The sequence below is a fragment of the Neoarius graeffei genome, chromosome 25 (assembly GCF_027579695.1).
Source record: "Neoarius graeffei isolate fNeoGra1 chromosome 25, fNeoGra1.pri, whole genome shotgun sequence".
NCBI classification, from domain to species: domain Eukaryota; kingdom Metazoa; phylum Chordata; class Actinopteri; order Siluriformes; family Ariidae; genus Neoarius; species Neoarius graeffei.
In genome coordinates, this window is record NC_083593.1 from 28,316,074 (window position 1) to 28,332,030 (window position 15,957).

Sequence of the window (15,957 nt, forward strand, 5' to 3'; positions counted from 1 at the left end):
TCTCCCATCTGTGAAACATGGTGGTGGTATTATCATGGTTTGGGCCTGTCTTGTTGCATCTGGTCCAGGACAGCTTGCCATCATTGATGGAACAATGAATTCTGAATTATACCAGCGAATTCTAAAGGAAAATGTCAGGACATCTGTCCATGAACTGAATCTCAAGAGAAGGTGGGTCATGCAGCAAGACAACAACCCTAAGCATACAAGTTGTTCTACCAAAGAATGGTTAAATAAGAATAAAGTTAATGTTTTGGAATGGCCAAGTCAAAGTCCTGATCTTAATCTAATCGAAGTGTTGTGGAAGGACCTGTAGCGAGCAGTTCATGTGAGGAAACCCACCAACATCCCAGAGTTGAAGCTATTCTGTATGGAGGAATGGGCTAAAATTCTTCCAAGGTGGTGTGCAGGACTGATCAACAGTCACCAGAAACGTTTAGTTGCAGTTATTGCTGCACAAGGGGGTCACACCAGATACTGAAAGCAAAGGTTCACATACTTTTGCCTCTCACAGATATGTAATATTGGATCATTTTCCTCAATAAATAAATGACCAAGTACAGTATAATATTTTTTGTCTCATTTGTTTAACTGTGTTCTCTTTATCTACTTTTAGGACTTGTGTGAAAATCTGATGATGTTCTAGGTCTTATTTATGCAGAAATATAGAAAATTCTAAAGGGTTCACAAACTTTCAAGCACCACTGTAATTGTGGTTATAATACTAATGGCACACGGTTCAGACCCTTTTTTAGCTTTCTCTCCATTTCCTTCTAATTCAGTTAAGTAATTCAGTTTCTAATGAAGAGTACAGAATGATATTTTTGTCCAGCTGTATTTAGTTAGTTCAACTTGTGCTCTATCAAAGCTGAAATTCATGCAACTGTATAAATCATGCACATTTTTGAGCCTCTTAAATCTTAGCTGTAAAGTCAGACACACACACCAGTTCATTTCACCCATCTCATTTTCTTTTATTTTGTTTCTCTCCATTCTCCATTTTAGTGGGCCCATCTCGTAAGTACCATTCCATCTCATCATACTGTGTGTGTGGGGGGGGAAGGGAGCCATTGTGATTGCATGTGACAAGGTCATGACCTTTGAGGAGCAGACGCGGCCAGTGCAAGATATGCATCTAGAAATGTCGCTTTATCCCTCACATACTCAACATGGCAACTTAAGGTTCTACGTTGTAACACACAGCACTGTTTATTAACCATCAGGACTTTTAGTACCTTCAGTACACACAACAGGAAGGCTTCTTAACACTACTGATTAGGACTGTCAGAACCAATTTCAGAATATTTACTATTTATTAAGGCAAAAATTATTCACATTTTTTTTAAGTAAGGATTTTGTGATTTCTAGGGGGGGAAAATACCCTTCTGAAATCTATCATGTTCCACAAATATTGCACTCCAAAGCTACCTCAAGATGCCACATCAGATCAGATGGTGAAGACAGACATCAGCGATGAATTTCATAACCTATACCAAAAGAATAAAGCATTTAAATAGTGTACTTAGTTTTAATATGTTAGTGTGGTTAATTAATTTTTTTTGTCTTGCTGTCTTTGTATGGGATTTGCCATGTTCTTTTTATTTTTATTTTTTTAAATTTAAGCATGTCAAATATCTTTGACATACTTCCATTAGTCCTCAAGTGGAAGTATGTCAAAGATATTTACATGTTTATATTTATAGCATTTACTATGTCTGCATATTAGGGCCATTGTAGGTTAAAAAATGGAGCTGGGGATGGGGTTATATTCCATGAACAAACTCAGAAATTCTCTGAGATATTGTAATTAAATCATAAATTTTGCAAGAAAAAACTCAGAACATCTGAGATTAAAAAGTCAAGAAATTTATGAGAAAAACACATTCATGCTTCCCTGCTTCCTGGCTGCAGTGCATTCTGAGAAATGTAGGAGAAAATCTCTTCGCACTTTATTCTTTTATTTTGTGTGATTGAGGAGGAAAGACTGCATTTCCTGTAACTCTCGGCTCAGCCGTTTTAAATTAACAGAGGTCTGGGCAGATGAGAAAAATCCATGCAGTGAAACTAACAGGAAACTGCTCTTACACAATAATTAGACATTTATAAACAGCTAAGGCAAAAACAAAAAAGGACATGGATAAACAAAGCTGTGTGCTTTATAAATTCATCTCCCGCTGCATCCAGGAAGTGTAACAATCAATCTCATGCTTCCTGGCTGCAGTGCATTCTGGGAAATGCAGTTGTAAATCTCTTGGTGCTTTATTATTTTTATATTGTATAGATATGAGTGTTTTACTGGGAAATATGCCACTCATATTTTTTATACAAACTACATCCAGGACATCGAGTGACATTTTTTTTAATATGTCACTTGTGAGGAAATTGATTAATTGTTTTGATAAATTTGCATGCTTTTTGCTTATGAATGTGTCTGTATAATAAAAAGAACATCACATGTTGGCTTGAAGATCTGAAGTTTATCTTCCCTTGGTGAAAAACTCATATTTTTCATACAAAATACATTATGGATCTGAGTGACATATTTCGATAATATTGGCTGGCTTTGAGTGGTATATATGAATGAAATATATCTGATATGAAAAAAAGCCAATCAATATTATAATTATTATACATACACGCTCTCTTCATATCAGCATACTCACCTTCCAGCTGGCGTAGCATTCAGCAATAGTGTTCGCGAAGGCCAACGCTAGCCCAGTCAAGCCAGTGCTATTGAGAGCAAGTAGCACAGGCCAACGACTGAGAAACTAGGATTTCTGTCTCCAGACTCTTCTTCCAAGCATGCTCACCATAGTATTTTTCACTCATACTTAAGTATTCATTTCCCTATGTAAGTACTATGTAAATCAATATTGACAACTACACTGTCAGTAAGTGCGCTGAAACCAGCAGCGCTAACCAAACTACAAACATGGCCACTCAGAACTACAACAGCCAAGATTCGCAGTGCCCCCTGTCACAGGAGTATTGAACTCAGCTGTTGCTCATTTACTCATCACCACCATGCTACTTAAACCTCTCCCTCACACAGTGTCAACGTGAAGTATCATTCTGAGTTCCCAGTCCATACTGAGCCTTTGTTATTCTTTGACTCTTGCTATCCTGTCACCATTTTCGTTTCCTGTTTTGCCTACGTCACTCTGATTGCCGATCAACCGACCCTCACCTGCCTTCTGACTTTTGCTTCATGATTTGGCTCAGTACACTTTGCTTGCAGCTTCTTCCTGCAATTACATCTGTAATTGCCTGCATCCTGACAGGATACTTCGCCTACAGTGGATGTAGTGGAGGAAGCAAAACAAACTGCACTGAACACTCAGGGGCGGTTGTTAGGAGAACATCAACAGATGCTTGCTGACCTCAACACGTGGATGACACAACTTGTAACTGTGATGTCGCAGGCCCTCCTTCCACACCCTGAGGCATCTTCTAGTGCCATACTACAGCTCCCTGTTCCTGAAAAATATGCTGGAAATATGACCGCTTGTAAGGGGTTTCTGCTACAGTGCTCCTTGTACTTTTCCACTATGTCACATCTCTTGGATGAACATAAGATCACCAAATTTTTATCCTGCACTGGATTTTATCCTGCACTGGATCCTGCAAGGCACTGCAATGGGCTAGTGCTGTATGGATTAAAGGAGGCGAACACTTCTTATGAGCGTTTCCTCAAGCTCTTCAAATGAGTGTTTGATCATGAACCTGAGGGCATCGAAGTTGGAGAGAGTCTCCTCACCATGAAACAAGGCTCAAGAAAAGTTGCAGAATATGCCTTGGACTTTCGGACCCTTGCCGCAGCCAGTGGATGGAACGAACCGGCTTTGAAAGCAGTGTTCCGTCAGGGCCTTCGTCCGGAGATACTCAGCGAAATGGCTTGTAGGGATGAAAGCATGACACGAGACTCCCTCATTGACCTGGCGATCCGGCTGGATCATTTGCTCACCAGCCAGCCATCTCTCAATGAAACCTCCAAGCCTGTTCATCACACTGAAGAAAGTGCACCCATGGAAGTATCCCACACAAACCTGAAAAGATCTGAGCGAGAAAGGAGGAAGAGAGAAGGTCTCTGTTTTTACTGTGGGAGTTCAGCACACAAGATAAACTAGTGTCCCATCCGTCCATCATGCTCCAAGCCAGTGGAACCCACTACTCAGGTGGTGAGTCCAGATCGAAAATGTAATGCACAATCATTCATAGTGCCTGTATTGTTAAAGCTGGTATCCTCCACACACGTTCTGTCTGCCTTCATAGACTCAAGGGCAGAGCGGAATTTCATCAACAGTGTGATCGTCCAGAAGTACGACCTGCCCACAATCCCTCTGCAGACTCCACTCAGCATCCAAACTATTGATGGAGGACCCATAGGTGATGGCCGGGTCACCGCCAGGACCGCTCCCGTTCTCATTCAGGTGGGAGCACTCCATTCAAAGCAAATTTCTCTGTATGTGACCACCACTGAACATCACGACATCATTCTGGAGACTCTTTGGCTACAACTTCACAACCCATTGATCTCTCGGCATAATAAAGAAATTCTGCAATGGTCACCCACTTGCTTCCAACATTGTCTTGCATGTCCCCAACTATGTATCTCTTCCACATCAGTGGACATTCTGCAGCCAGACTCCATTGAAAATGGCCCGGAGTATTACCTTGACCTGCAGGAGGTCTTCAGTAAAGGGAAAGCTTGTGGACTACCACCTCACAGATCATATGACTGTTCCATCGACCTTCTACCAGGTATGTCACCTCCATGTGGTCGAATTTATCCCCTTTCCCAGAATGAGCATGCTGCCATGGAAGTGTACATTCAGGAAGCCCTCAACCAGAGATATATCCATCCCTCCAAATCACCAGCCTCAGCAGGTTTCTTCTTTATCAAAAAGCGAGGTGGCAGTCTTCGGCCTTGTATAGACTATAGACCCTTTTCACGTGACGTCACGACAAACGTGGCCGCCATTTTGGACATGTACTACCAGTAGTTTACCACAGCCAGCATTGAGGAACGGCAGCAAAGAAAGTGTTTATTTTCAGCAAGACTTCCATCATGCCACTATAATGTTGTGCACCTGGATGTAGTAACCATCAACAAACAAGGCAAGGTTTATCATTTTATCGGATCCCGACGGAGAAGATGGATAGCGGCCATAAACAGGAAAGATTGGCAGCCCTCGGCATACCAGTGCTTGTGTAGTGACCACTTTGTTGGAGGTAAGATGAATAAAATTAGCCAGAAAAGGCATTACATTGCTGTTAACATTCTGTGGCGGCGAGTGTGTAACCAAATAGGCTAAAATAACCCATTGTAACCTCTTTGTTCTTCTGTAGTAGCTATTAGCTAACGACATTAGCTAACGTTGTGTTCCTTTGCTGTTGGTAGACTGTAGGACAGATCAGAGGCAGTGTCCTACAAACAGTGCTTAATTTGAGGGGGAGCAAGCCGGAGCGCGCTCCGGAACCTCGGGCGTTGGCTCCGGCAGCTATTTACACTGGATCCGGTGATCCGACACCTCTTTTCACTATGTAACAAAAAAAAATAATAATAATAATTAAATTAAAAAATGCAAGTTTATTTAGTGTTAATGTCTGATTTTGATATCTGTCTTGTTGGTGATTTCTCTCATGAAACGACATTCACAAAATATCTGCAGATGAACTTAATTTGCAGTGTTATTACAAAACATGCCCAGAAGCGCAGCGCCGCGCCCCCCTCCCCCCTCTTTTTTCCCGCACCGGAGCCGCTCATCCTCTGCGCTCCGGGACCTCCCACTTTACAAATTAAGCACTGCGCTACGAATAAGTGTTCAAAACAAGAGGAACATGTATTTGTCTCTTAAATCCAGGCCGTTCCCTGTAATCTGTAACAACGGTTGGAGAAAGTAATGGCAAATAGTGAGTGCACAAACCGTAGAAGGTAAACTGTACACAGCGCCAGGGCAGTGTGATGGTATGTCTACTTTTAGATTGTGTTAGCTTATCAATGAACACACTCGTCACTCGACGAGTTTCACGTCTTTACGACGGATACTTAAATGCGTGTTAGGTATTATTGTTGCAGTCTAAGCAGTCATTGTAGCAGCTAGATGAGCGAGAACCGAAAGGGTCTGTGCCATAAACCGTTATTTCTGTACGGCGTTGCTAATGTGTCGTTACTGTTGTTATTTCTCCCTCTGCTCGCCCTGTAAATGCCCTACGTCGCTGGATAGCGAAGGTATTTTCTGCATCTCGCTCCTTTTTCTTGTATGTTCTCCGTTTGTCGCCTTCCTCGCATTCAAACCAATTCGAGCCGAAGTCCGCTACATGTCCAAAATGGTGGTCGCGTTTACGAAGGTCACGTGACTGAAAAGGGTCTATAGAGGGCTTAACCAGATCACTGTTAAATACCCTTATCCTTTGCCTCTTGTTCTGTCTGCTCCAGAGCAGCTTTGTTCAGCCAAGATATTTTCAAAACTTGACCTGCGTAGCGCCTATAATCTGATAAGAATCAGGAAGGATGACGAGTGGAAGACTGCATTCAGTACAACCACTGGTCACTTTGAATACCGGGTAATGCCATATGGCCTTTCTTCGGCTCCCAGCGTCTTTCAGTGTCTGATCAACGACGTACTAAGAGACATGTTGGAACGTTACGTCATAGCATACATTGACGACATTTTAATATATTCCCCCAATGAAAAGAGCCATAGAGAACACGTCAGAACAGTCCTCCAACGCTTATTGGATAATCACCTCTATGTCAAAGCTGAGAAATGCAAATTCCACCAGAACTAAATCGCCTTCTTAGGCTACATCAGACTCAGAAGGAGTAAGCATGGATTCCTCCAAAGTTTCCGCAGTCACATCCTGACCTGTGCCCACCAGGGGCGCAGATACGTTTTTTGAACTGGGGGGGGGACAAAGCTGCCAGCAAACCAACCCCACCCCCACCCCGTGTTGTCAACATGTGTTGACTTTCTAACTATGCATGTGTGTTGCGTGAGCGGCAGTCAGTCAACAACTCTTCGCAAAGTTTCCTTATGAAACAATATGCTCGCTGAAATTATGGCAGGGAATGCCAGATTAAACATTAAAACTGCCTTCTGAGCACTGTATCTACAGGCTACCACCGAAAGAAGGAGGCTACCAGAAAGGCATCTCTACTCCGTACGATTTTACTTTCACTACGACATTACTTTGAACAGACTATCAAAAAATTGCAAGGTGATATGATAAAGTAAGGCACAGTTTACTTACAGTCGTTGTTTTTTGAAAAAACGATGCAATCGTTTTCTGCCTTTTCGGTTTGGCACCCTTCATCATGCCGTGTTGGGGTCCTGAACTAGGAGCTGTCCCCGATATGCCTGTCAAACTTGTTGTGGGTAACCATAGCAACCAAGCTCGAGCTCGCAACCTGTGCAGTCTGCGCAGCTCAACCAACCGAATATCAGTCTTTTTGTTTTATGTGAGTTGTTGCAACTATGTATGTACTGCTGTGCACCTCAATAAACCGAATGGTAATTAGTCTTTTGATTTTTCCGTGAGGTTTGCCTTATGCAAAGAAAGACAGCATAGACGTTTTTTCCTCCCTATAAGTGGGGGGGACCGAACGAGGTGAATTTAAATCTGGGTGGGACGAATCCCACCCGTCCCACCCTCTATCTGCGCCCATGGTTCCCACCTCTGTCAAGGAACTCCAATGATTCTTGGGTTTTGCAAACTTCTATCATCGTTTTATTTGAGGTTTCAGCACAATTGCAGCTCCCCTAACGGCCTTGCTTAAGAAGGGACCCAGATCACTGTAATGGAATCCCTGTGCTGAAGAAGCCTTCAATCGACTGAAGAGAATGTTCACCTCAGCCCCAGTTCTGCAACATCCTGACCCAACTAAGCTTTTCGTCGTAGAGGTTGACACATCTGACACAGGGGTTGGAGGGATCTTATCCCAGCATTGTGGCGAGAAACACAAACTTCATCCTGTGGCTTTCTTCTCCAAGAAGCTCATGTCTGCTGAAAGAAAATGTCAGTAACTGTGAACTCTTAGCTATCAAACTCGCTCCTGAGGAGTGGAGACACTGGCTGGAGGGAGCCACTCATCCCTTCACAATACTCACTGACCACAAAAACCTAGAATACCTCAAGAAGGCCAAACATCTCAATCCATGCCAAGCCAGATGGGCTCTCTTCTTACCCGTTTCAATTTCACGATCTCATTCCACCCAGGATCAAGGAACACTAAGGCAGATGCTCTGTCATGTACCTTTTGTGTCTTCACAGCAGGATTCTACTACCCATGCAATTCTTCCACCCAACTGCTTCATGCAATCCATCACTTGGGACCTAGACCAACAGATAAGAAACTCTCAGCCCAGAGCAGTTCCAGTGAGCCTTCCACCTGGCCTACTCTATGTCCCAAAGCAGTTCCAAGGGCGACTTATCACCTGGGCCCACACATCTCCTGCCACAGGACATCCTGGTAGCCAACGAACTCACCAAATGTTAAGCAACAAGTACTGGTGGGAAAACATGTTCACAGATATCAATCAGTTTGTTGCCCAGGTAAAAGTTCCACGTACCCCGCCAGCAGGTAAGCTTTGTCCTCTCCCAGTACCACAGAGACCATGGTCACATATAGCCCTTGATTTTATCATGGATCTACCACCATTACATGGGAAACACTACTATCATAGTTATTGTCGACAGATTCTCTAAAGCACTTAAACTCTTTCCATTACCAGGCATCCTGACTGCACTCCAGACCGCTGAACTATTATTCCAGCACATAGTCAGGTACTTTGGCATCACCGAGGACATAGTCAGCAACAGAGGTCCCTAGTTTATTTCTCAGCTATGGCCCTGCTTCATGGAATGACTTGGAGTGTCAGTCAGTCTCACATCAGGTTATCACCCTCAATTGAATGGACAAGTGGAGAGGGCAAATCAAGAGATCGGATACTTCCTGTGAATCTTTTGCATGAGGAACCCAGGGGACTGGGCACAGTTCATTCCATGGGCCGAGTATGCACAAAACTTTTTGAAGCACTCTGCAATGCAACTAACCAGTGCATACTCTGCTACCAGCCACCCTTGCTCCCCTGGGACGACACCCCAGCACAAGTCCAAGCCGTGGAAGACTGGTTTTCACGCAGCCAAGCCATCTGGGAAGAAGTACATCAGCGCATCAAAACAGTCAATGCTAAGTACAAGAAATATGCTGATAAACACAGGGGCAACAGCCCAGATTTCACTCCTGGTGACGGGGTGTGGGTCGCCACTAAGAACTTTAGACCATCCAACACCCTGCTGAAAACTTCAAGCCCGGGACATCGGCCCATTCAGGGTTCTCAGGAGAATCAATGAAGTTTCCTACAGGCTAGAGTTCCCCCCTCATAGTCGGGATATCCCCAACATTTCATGTTTCCTGTCTCAAGCCTGCCATTCCAGCCCCACTTGCCAAGAACCCTCTTGTCCCAGAACCCCAGCCACTGAGCCTAGAGGGTGAACCCATCTACCAGATAAATAGACTACTCAACTCCAGATGCAGAAGAGGCCAAATTGAGTATCTGGTAGATTGGGAAGGCTATGGGCTGGAAGAACAAAGTTGGGTAGGTGCTAAGGATGTTCTGGATCCCCTGGTGAAACAGGAATTCCACACTCAAAACCCTGACAAACCCACACCTGGGGCAGAGGGTGCCACAAGAATATAGCTTCCAGAGGGAGCTCCTTGGGGGGTTGTCAGTAAGAGCACTGAAGCCAGCAGTGCTAACCAAACTACAAACATGGCCACTCAGAACTACAACAACCAAGATTCATAGTGCCTCCTGTCACTGTAGTATTGAACTGAGCTGTTGCTCATTTACTCATCACCACCACGCTACTTAAACCTCTCTCTCACACAGTGTTAACACGAAGTATTGTTCTGAGTTCCCAGTCCATACCGAGCCTTTGTTATTCTCTACCTGTTTTGCTGTTCTTTGACTCTTGCTATTCTTTCACCATTTTTGCTTCCTGTTTTGCCAATGTCACTCTGATTGGTGATCGACTGACCCTTGCCTGCCTTCTGACTACAACTTTTTCTTCACGATTTGGCTCAGTACACTTTGCTCACTGCTTCTTGCAATTACATCTGTAAGTGCCTGCATCCTGACATACACACAACAGCGTGACCTGGCAGCCAAAATTCTCAAAATCTTCTGCTTTTAACAAAGCAAACATGGTGGCCATGTTTGTTTACAAATTGTTGTAGTCACTCTCTAGCATGGAAGTTTTACATGTCTGATGTCTCTTTTCCAATTTTTTGATGTCCGTTGGTATGTTTTTCTCTTGTAAATATGCATGAAGAATATTTAATAAAGTTTTAGTAGCCTTTCAGGTGTTCAGTGTGTCTTTAGTTTCAGTTTTCAGTTTATTTATTTAGTGCTTAATTATAGCATTGTTAATCCAATAGCATTGGATTAGCTTTGTCTTCTCTCTTTCCTGGCAGACAAAGAAATGGTTCTGCGCATGTGCAGCAGAAAAGTTTGGTAATTGGATATTCGCATGAACTCTGATGTGTGATGTCGTGTTGTCTTGACAACATGCAATATTGTAACAATATTGCATGCTAATTCTCCATTGGGTAGAGTGGCATAATACACAGGATAGCGCTATACTGACAATATTGCATGCTATCAAACCAAATGAATGAAACTCTCTAGAAGGGAATAGAATACATGTTTTTATTCCATCAAAAAGGTGTCATGTATGTATAATAATTAAATAATATTGGTTGGCATTGAGTAGTATATCGGATATATTCCATTCAGCTACCATGATATTGAACGAGTCGAAGACGAATTCAGTATCATGCTAGCTGAATGGAATATATCTGATATGCCACGAAAAAAAGCCAGCCAATATCTCATCTCATTATCTCTAGCCGCTTTATCCTGTTTTACAGGGTCGCAGGCAAGCTGGAGCCTATCCCAGTTGACTACGGGCAAAAGGCGGGGTACACCCTGGACAAGTTGCCAGGTCATTGCAGGGCTGACACATAGACACAGACAACCATTTACACTCATTCACACCTATGGTCAATTTAGAGTCACCAGTTAACCTAACTTGCATGTCTTTGGACTGTGGGGGAAAACGGAGCACCCAGAGGAAACCCATGCGGACACGGGGAGAACATGCAAACTCTGCACAGAAAGGCCCTCGTCGGCCACGGGGCTCGACCCCGGACCTTCTTGCTGTGAGGCGACAGCGCTAACCACTACACCACCGTGCCGCCTGCCAGCCAATATTATTATTATTATTATTATTATTATTGTAATACATGCACACTCTCTTCATATCAGCATTCTCAAAAGCCAACGCAAGCTTACCTGCTAGTTGGTGCTGTTAGTGTGGCAGTGAAGTCACCCCCCCCCCCCCCCCCCCCCCCAAATCTGTCCCTCTGAGTTACATGTCGGTCCTGGGATCGAGATGCTGACCTCTTCTGCTCCTCGGACCTGCCTGATCCATCCTGGTGCCCTGTGTCTGGTTGGAGTCTCATTGCATCGCTCCTGTGGAGGGCGGCCCCACGTGGACAGTTGGGGGTTGCGCCTGGAGGACGTTCTGGACTCTTGCCACTGCAAGTGCTTTTGTGGCTGGGGACTGCAGTTGACTTGCTGACTTTGGAACTGCGGTTGTCGTGAATGGTTTTGTGCTCGGGTTTCTGTCGGTGGGGGGTTTATAGCATCAACAAAGCTGACTTTATATTAGGACTGTTAATGTTATAGTCATGTTGTCTGTTGTTGCCCAGATGGGGATGGGTCCCTTTTGGGTCTGGTTCCTCTCGAGGTTTCTTCCTCATGTCGTCTGGAGGAGTTTTTCCTTGCCACCGTCGCCAAAGGCATTCTCATTGGGGATAGATTAGGGATAAAATTAGCTCATATTTTAAGTCGTTCAAATTCTGTAAAGCTGCTTTGCAACAATGTTTATTGTTAAAAGCGCTATACAAATAAACTTGATTTGACTTGACTTGACCTACAGCTGGTGTAGGGTTCATCAGCGCGGCAGTGAATTCACCTTCCAGACACTGTAGCGTTCATCAGTAGCACAGGCTAACGACCAAGAAACTAAGATTTCTGTCCCTAAGACTCTTCTTCCACACACATTTGCCACAGCATTCTTCACTCAGACTTAAGTATTCATTTCCCTGTGTAATTTACTTAGTTACTTTTAAAATCAGCATTGACAACTACACATAATGGAGCTACCTGGCAGCCAAAATTCTCTCAAAATCTTCTGCTTTTAATGAAGCAAACCTCGTGGCCATATTTGTTTACAACTGTCACAGTCACTCGCTAGCGCGGAAGTTTTACATCTCCGACATGTCTCTTTTCCAGTTTTTTGATGTCCATTGTTATGTTGTTTTTTTTCTCTTGTAAATATGCATCAAGAATATATAATGAAGTTTTGGTAGCCTTTCAGGTGTTCAGCGCATCTTCAGTTTCAGTTTTTAGCAGGGCTTTGAACCGGTTCAAGGAACGAAAACGAAAACCGGGAACTTTTTCTATTTCACATGGAACAGAAACGAAACCAGAAACTTTATTATTTTTTATGTTCTGGAACAGAAACGCTTATTAAAAATAATGGTAACTGGTTAATACCGGTTTTTATTTCGTTCCTCAAAGTTTCCGTAGCCTACAAATAAAAAAGCCATTCTTCTCCTGCGCAAGTTTCTATGACCCGCTGGGGTTCACTTCCTGTGTGACGTTCGCTGACTGAATGGAGAGAGCGGGAAGGTGGACTACTATCACGTCTCCATTACTGAGCGTCTAAGCAAAGAAGAGCCTCAACGATGCAACCTCCCTATTGGCTGTTTGTAAAAATGTATCAGTTGTTGCCCTTCCCACGGGAATCATCGCGGACTCGAGAGACGAGACCTGACGAGTTAGTTCGTTGGTAGCAGAACAAAAATGTCTGGACACAAATCGGGTTTTCAGAAAAGGAAAGAAAATAAAAGCAGGGTCAAAAATACAAAAAAGGAGGCAGAAAATGCAAAACGAGTTTTAAGGTAGGACAAATGGTTACTTTTCTGAGGCAGCCTGCCGTGGCTGCCTGCAGGCTTATTTATTATAGCCCATTTAGTTAAAATAGTTGATATAAAATGTTTATAGTTATAGTTATGTGATGGTTGTCCTGATTTAGACTGGTGGTTTTTTTTGGGGGGGGGGGTTGCGCGATGTTGCACCCGGGTCCAGATTAGGGCAGAACCGGCCCTGGCTACATTTCAGGTGTAGTTTGTTTTATGTATGTATGTACTTGCATAGATGTGTACTTGGTCTTCCAGTATGGTGCCTGACAAAATCTCGCGGCGCGGTGACGTCATGCGGTAGCCCTCTATAGGGCCTGACTAGCCTTTGGTAACACACTAAACGAATTATCTTTCATTTTTGGCACTTTTTCTGTTTGTGTAGATGGGAAGACATACTGAGAATCCAAATCGCCAACATTTGAAATAATAATTGTTTTGAATTATTTCTTGTCTTATTTAATGAAGGTTGTAATAGAATTAGCCTACATTTGGCTTAAGCTGGATGAGACAGAGACATAACTTTATAGCCATTAGCTGACAGGGAACGTAATTAACCGTTCCGGGAACGAAATTTTTTTGTTCTAACTGGTTCGGGAACGTCTATTTAATGGTGGAACCCAAAACCGGAAACGTTAAAATTCCGTTTCTGTTCGGAACGAACCAATAGGAAAAAAATTCTGGTTCAAAGCCCTGGTTTTTAGTTTATTTATTTAGTGCTTTAATTATAGCATGGCTAATCCTAGGAGTAGCACTGGATTAGCCTCGTCTTCTCTCTTTCCCGGTGAACAAAGAAATGATTCTGTGCATGTGCAGCAGAAAAGTTTTGTCATTGGATCTTTGCATGAGCTCTGATGTGTGACGTCATGTTGTCTTGACAATGTGGAATATTGTAACAATATTGCACACTCATTCTCCATTGGGGAGAGTGGTGTAATACACGTAGGATAAGTGATATGATAATATTGCATGCCATCAATAAATGGCATGCAATTTATTGATTGTTATTAAAATAACACTGCAACACCATTGCAGTGTTATTTCCTACATAGTGAGAACATGTGATGAATAAGAAGCCTAAAAGGGCTCAAATAAATTCTATTTGAAGATGAATTGAAAGTTTTTTTTTAATGGATCTTGAGTAGTACAAATTCTTACTTACTTACTTAACCCTCTTCACTCCTACCGGAGCATCGGGCCTCCACAAGTTTTCTCCATCGAACTCGGTTCTTGGCAGTCCGTTTCAGTTGTTCCCATGACATCCCAATCCTCAGGTGTTCCTCGGTTACTGTCCTTTTCCAATATTTCTTCGGGCGACCCCTTTTCCTTTGCGGGTTCCAGTCCAAGGACTGCTGGGTGATGTTAGACATCGGCTTCCTTAAGGTGTGCCCAATCCATCACCACTTTCTTCTCCTGATGACAACTTCTATCCTTTCCTGTTCAGTGCAATGCCACAGATCTTCGTTGGTCGTTTTGTTTGGCCAGAATATTCCAAGAATGTAACGGAGTCTGCAACTGACAAATGCCTGTAACTTCTTGATGATATTAGAGGTTAGCCGCCATGTTTCTGAGCCATACAGGAGAACAGATTTCACATTCGAGTTAAAGATCCTTAATTTTGTCCATAGGGATATATATCTTGATTTCCAAATATGTCTCAATAAGTAAAACACCGCTTGCGCTTTTCTGCACCTTGTCTCTACATCTTCATTAGAGCCTCCTGTAGTGTTGACGATACTACCCAGGTAAGTGAAGCTTTCTACCCGCTCTAGTGGCTGGTCTTTGCACAAAATGTTCCCTGCATTGCTAGGGGTACCTATCCTCATTTCTTTGGTTTTGATGTTGTTGACTTTCAATCCCACTTTGGCGGCTTCGTCTTGTAGTGCTTTGAACTTCTTGCGTGCATGAGCGATCTTCTGGCTAAGTAATACAATGTAGTCTGCAAATTCAAGAGCTTCAAGCTTCATTAGCATGGTAAACTGGATTCCGGTCTTGTTCTCTCCATATGCTTGTCTCGTTACCCAGTCCAATGCCACTAGAAATAGAAGTGGACTAAGTAGGCATCCTTGTCTTACCCCGGTTTTCATTTCAAATGGTTCGGTCATCTTCCCTTTGTGCAACACTCTTGCCTGGAAGCCGTCATACAGGACTTGGATCATCCTCACGATCTTAGATGGGATGCCATAATGCCTCAGGATCTTCCAGAGCATCTCCCTGTTGATAGAATCAAAGGCTTTCTCGAAGTCCACAAATACCAGATATAATCCAGTGTTCCACTCGAGGGACTGTTCTATAATAATCCTTAGTGTTGTTATTTGATCACAGCATGAGCGTTCCCTGCGGAAGCCCGCCTGCTTGTCTTGAAGTTTCTCTTCAATAGGGCTTTGCATTCTTGACAAGATAATCCTGCAGAGAACTTTGCTGGCTATGGACAGCAGCATGATACCTCTCGAGTTGGCGCAATCACTGAGGTTACCTTTCTTTGGCAGCTTCACCAAGAGTCACATTTTCCAATCCGCAGGGATATCTTCATCGTTCCAGATCTTATTCAAAAGCGTGTATAAAACTTCCTCCGAAATCCAGTCTTCTTCTTTCCAAGCTTCTGCGGGGATGTTGTCGAACCTGGCTGCCTTTCCATTCTTCAAGGTCTTCAGCGCATTCTTCACCTCAGCTTTGGTAATAGGGCCAATTCCAATTGCTAGTGGTGGGGCTTCTGGGAGAGTTGTCTGACTGATAGGGGGTGGTCTGTTCAAAACCTCTTCAAAATGTTCCCTCCAATGCTTCAGTTGGTCATCTATACTTGTCAGGACTGTGCCACTCTTATCCTTGACTGGTTTACTTTGGGTGATCTTCTTCCCGCACAGCAATTTAGTGGTGTCATATACCTTCTTGATGTCATTCAT

General features: G+C 43.4%; 1 protein-coding gene across 1 annotated transcript in view; it reads left to right on the forward strand.

The window, feature by feature from the left end:
- The window catches only part of robo3 (roundabout, axon guidance receptor, homolog 3 (Drosophila)), a 295,525-nt gene that overhangs the window by 111,935 nt on the left and 167,633 nt on the right, over nt 1-15,957 (forward strand). Inside the window, exon 7 of the mRNA XM_060908923.1 lies at nt 1,006-1,017. Coding sequence (XP_060764906.1) covers nt 1,006-1,017 — 12 coding nt within the window. The remainder of the gene's footprint in view (nt 1-1,005; nt 1,018-15,957) is intronic.